The 4,670-nt window shown below is 38.0% G+C and overlaps 1 protein-coding gene across 1 annotated transcript; it reads right to left on the bottom strand.

Annotated features, from left to right (window-relative positions):
- Positions 1 to 2,986: 2,986 nt before the first annotated feature.
- LOC149214647 (TIR domain-containing protein-like) lies at positions 2,987 to 4,182 on the bottom strand. The gene is made up of 3 exons (XM_089389460.1): positions 3,675 to 4,182; positions 3,373 to 3,557; positions 2,987 to 3,262 (listed from the first exon to the last, which is right to left on the bottom strand). The coding sequence occupies exons 1-3, from the start codon at positions 4,180 to 4,182 to the stop codon at positions 2,987 to 2,989; spliced, it is 969 nt and encodes a 322-aa protein (XP_089245586.1).
- Between the last annotated feature and the right edge of the window lie 488 nt (positions 4,183 to 4,670).

The following is a 4,670-nucleotide window of genomic DNA, read 5'->3' as shown; positions in this document are numbered from 1 at the left end:
ACAACAGCCATATGTGACATCTTTTTGCAGGTTGTGTCTCTGCTTGAAGATAGGAGGACTGAAGCGAGACGTGAACCATTCAGAAACTCAGCAAAGACATTTAAAGAAGTTAATGTACTTTCATAAATAGATATGGGAAAGCATTCATTCAGCAGCCATTGCCCAGACTCCAGAAACACCTGTGCGAACACACTCAACAACAACATCATATTAATTATGTTTCTCCGTCATGAATTAAATGTAAAATTGTATGTTGAGTTAAATATGAATGTAAAATTCATTTTGAATGTGTAGAGAGGTTAGTGAGTAAGAGGGAAAAAAGAAAAAGAGCGCATGTCTCTGCGGAGAAAATGGTGGAGCAAAATTTGGTGGGTGCATGAAAACAACATTACTCTGTTTTACTGTGTTATTCCGGGTAAGGTTAAATCACTGTAGCTTTTATTTTACTTTGTGAATGAGCAACAGTCTCATGTAAATGTATTTCATGTTTTAGAATTCAATACTAAGTTTTTGTTGTGTTGCTCCAAAACCTATTTCTTCAATTTTGCAATGAGTAAATATTATTCATATGTCTTTGAAATAGCTTCCCGGTGCCTGAAATCCAAGTCTGGGAAATAGCCTCGCGGTGTGCGAAGGTAGCTCCATAAAATCGGCTTTGCCTTGCACGAACCTAGTTTCAGGAAAGTAGCTTCCCGAAAGTAATAACTCTCTGCCTCTCCCCTCCATGAAAACGAAAATTAAATTCCTAAATTTTTTTCTAACATGGTATAGGAGCGGGTTACACTCTGTTAGTATAAAAACAAGAGTTTTTACTAACATTAAAAATTGTTTTTGAACGCACATTGGTTTTTATCATATTTACAAGCTAATAGAAAGTTTGTTTTTACGCTCAACAATGGCAACATCAAGCACAAGCTTGACTAATCCTCAAATAGCTTGACTAATCCTCAAATACCTCAATCTAATGGCAAAAATTATGATTATTAGGCTATTACAATGAAGGCCCTGTTTTATTCTCAAGACATTTGAGATTTGGTGAATGACTTTGAGCACTAAGCAGCTGCTACCCGATTAGGTTGCAGCTGCTCAGAAGGTTTGCAAAAGATTTTTCAGGGTGATTTCCTTCAACCATGATAACTCCACGCACCTGAATTGTTCACCCCCAACGGTTAGAAACAAGATTGACAATATTGGGAAGTTCTAAGATTTCAAAACTTGACAGACAATTTTGATCACACAACGCTATGGGGGTTAGAAACAAGATTGACAATATTGGGAAGTTTTAAGATTTCAAAACTTGACAGAGAATTTTGATCACACAACGCTATTTCGAAGTTGGTCGAAAGCTTCAGGATACTTACAAATGGTTGGCCAGATATATTATGAAGAAGATTCTCTGTGAAATGACAAAGACGACGTGGATATTCTAGATTTTCAGCTATATCTCTGCTGAGGTCTCGAAGGTGGTCATGCATTCTGAGACGATTCAGACCGTCCACCTCGACTAGGCATCTGTTTTCTAGCTTCCAAATACCTTGCAACCCTTCCTAGTTGGATCCATCCCATACTCTGATAGATGTATCCCTATCTTCTCCTATAAAGAAACAGGTAACATCTAAGAATATTTCTTTTTCTTTGTTATCTAGAGCATCATAGCTAATTCTAAGTGTGCTTCGTATATCTTCTGGAAGTAATTCGGGGGTTTTCCGCAATTGCACATTCCAAAGGTTCAAATCATCTTTTCCATGAAGAAACGCCCCAATCACTTTAAGCGATAGTGGAAAACCATTGTAGACATTCAAAAACTCTTTAATCACTTCCTCATATCCTACAACGGGACAGAGTTGACCGAAGGCATGCCAGCAAAAGAGATCTTGCGAGTGCAGTGCTCTCCATTGAGATGTCGGGAATTTCTGGTTATTCCAAACAAAATACAGTGGAAAAATCCTCTGTTTCCACTGTTGAGAATTTTCTGATAAATTCTAAAACAACAAAAATATGAACAGAGAGCAATACTCTGTTTTCTGATAATTCAAAAACAGAAGAACAGAGCATAAAATAATACTCTACTTTGCCTCAGGATCAAAAACTGATCAAAATAATACTCTGTCTTTGACACAAAAAATACTCTGTTTTAACTCAGAAAAACAGAAAAATACGTTCTCTGGAAACAGTGTTGCAGCAACACAAATTTTTTTTAGTTGCTGTAACTTGTGTTGCAGCAACGCTGTTCGTGGTGTTGCAGCAACGTAACTTTTGACGTCAAGTATTTTTTGAGTTACGGTGTAACAACAACAGGGATTTTTGACGTCAAGTATTTTTCGACTTACGGTGTAACAGCAACAGGCAAAAAGAAACTTCTATTTATGAACGATAAACTAACTGATAAAATAAGTCTTCCTCACGTAGAGGGATCTTCACAAAATATTATGCTAAAGAGCATCTTCCTCTTGACAGAGGGATTACAACAGGAACGCTTCAGTTCCACAAAACAACTATCTCAGAAAATTTCAGCACTGCTGTGCAATACAAAAAAAAAACTCTCTTGTTCTACACTGCTGTGTGTTACAAAAGGACTTTCAATCTATTTCCTCTGTTTTCTACTTCTGTTTCTGTTTCTATTTATAGTGCGGGAAAGGGTCTTCACCGCTTTAACTTGCTGATGAAGTCTCTGCTGCTCATGATTAACAGATTTGATCTTTTGCTGTATTTCTTGAGTCGGTGGTGATGAAATCTATGACTGATAAATGCTACGTCGGCTCGAGGCTGGTTCTTTTCTCTTTCAGCCGTTCTGCTCATTAATATGGTTGTTGAGAAGTAATGATGTAGTGCTGTATCTGATCTTCATCCTTCAGGAACTCAAAAATAATTAAAGAGTGAAAAGATGGTAATGGCGGTGACATAAAAGATCGGGAGAAAATGTGGGGTGCCGGATCACGACAAATGAATAAAGTAGTTGCTGCTGTTCTGTTCACTGCAGTTGAAATTATAATTTCAACATGAGACCTTTCAGTGTGTAAATGGACGAGTCTCCAAAAGCTGTGCTTGTAAGTACATCCTTATTGCGAGATGTAATTAAAATTAGGCTACCTACATGAATGGTAACTCTAACTGGTGCACATAATGCATCCATTTGATCAATATGATCAATATCATCTAAAATGATAAGACACCGTTGAGAAACTGTTTTGAGCCTCTCTATGCCTTCATCAACGTTGTTTATTTGTGCATTCGATTGAATCAGATCCTTAAGAAGGCTACTCTGCACGGAAGGCAGAGATTTGGATCTGACATCAAATAAGAAGCAAGATCGATCGTAATTTGATCTCTCTCTCGGTTGAAGAATTGTTTAGCCAGGGAAGTTTTCCCTACCCCGCCAAGCCCTACAATTCCAAAAATTGTAGCCTTCTCGCTTTGCTGCTGCAGTGAAAACGTTCCGTCCACATCTTTTATTTTTTGATTGAGGCCAGTAGGATATTTAGCGACGTCCAAAGGTGGTTTACGGACATTTTTTAGGAACTTGTTGGACGACCTCATGGACGAGCTGCCACTCTTCCCTGAATAATATTCACAATCACAGTCAACAGACTAACAAAAAACATATACATAAATAATCTGTGATATACTTATGAAGCCAGCAAAGTACAAAACTCAAATAACAGGGAGGGTCTTACTAAAACCGATTATATCTGCCACAGCAGAAAGAGTATTCCTCCATTTTTCTATGGTATTGGGGTCGTACCTTGGTTGCGGACAATCGAATGCTCTCTTCCTTTCAAGCACGCCCAAATCTCTAGCATAAACTCGATCTCCACCGCGCGTCCACCGAAGATCTACGGGCTCGACTTTGTAGAAAACCGGAATTATTGTTGACCCCGACTTCAACATCTGTTCCCTCATCAATACGAGCTCGTGGAGACACCATCTTGATTGAGCATAAGTTGGTGAAAATATGGCTACATGAACGGACGCTGTTCGAATAGCCCCTTCGATTTGAGGATCCAACTTCTCTCCTCCTTGCAATTCTTTCTGGTCCAGAAAAACTGCTAATCCAAGTTCTTTAAGGCGATGGTAGATATGGGTAGCGAGTCCTTTCTTGACGTCAGGACCGCGGTGATTTAGAAACACTTCATACACATAGCTGTTGGTGGATGCAAAGGATGTAAAGTTAACGGGTGCCATTGGATACAGATTAACAAAGAAGCAAGATCGAATATATTTGGCAGAGATTGAGAATGTGCGCTCAGCTTCAATATTTGCCTATGAACGATTCAGGAGAGCAGAGAAGCTATCAGCTGCAGCTTTTCTGGTATCAAGACCTCAGTTGAAAACAAAAGAGCTTTGATTTGTAGTTGATTACTTGAGGTTCTTATTTCCTTTGAGAAAACCAAGTGGCAATAAATAGTGAACTAATACCGTAATCTGGTAATCTAAATGGTGGAAGCATAAAGTTTCCTACTAGTTTTCCCTTCTTCCAGCATTATTGATTATCATTTTTGTCCCAACATTATTGACTAAAGTTTGCAAGACTTTTTTTTCCACGAAAAAACTTTCATTTTTCATTCCCAACATTATTGACTAAAGTTCGCAAGACCTTTTTTTTCCACGAAAAAACTTTCATTTTTCATTTAATCAAATGAGAACATTTTTCATTAATCAAATGAAAAATT

This window comes from Pinus tabuliformis, chromosome 1_1, assembly GCF_031772625.1.
Source record: "Pinus tabuliformis cultivar Carrire ecotype Pingquan chromosome 1_1, CPIR1, whole genome shotgun sequence".
Lineage (NCBI taxonomy): Eukaryota > Viridiplantae > Streptophyta > Pinopsida > Pinales > Pinaceae > Pinus > Pinus tabuliformis.
This window is presented reverse-complemented; position numbering and strand designations above follow the sequence as displayed.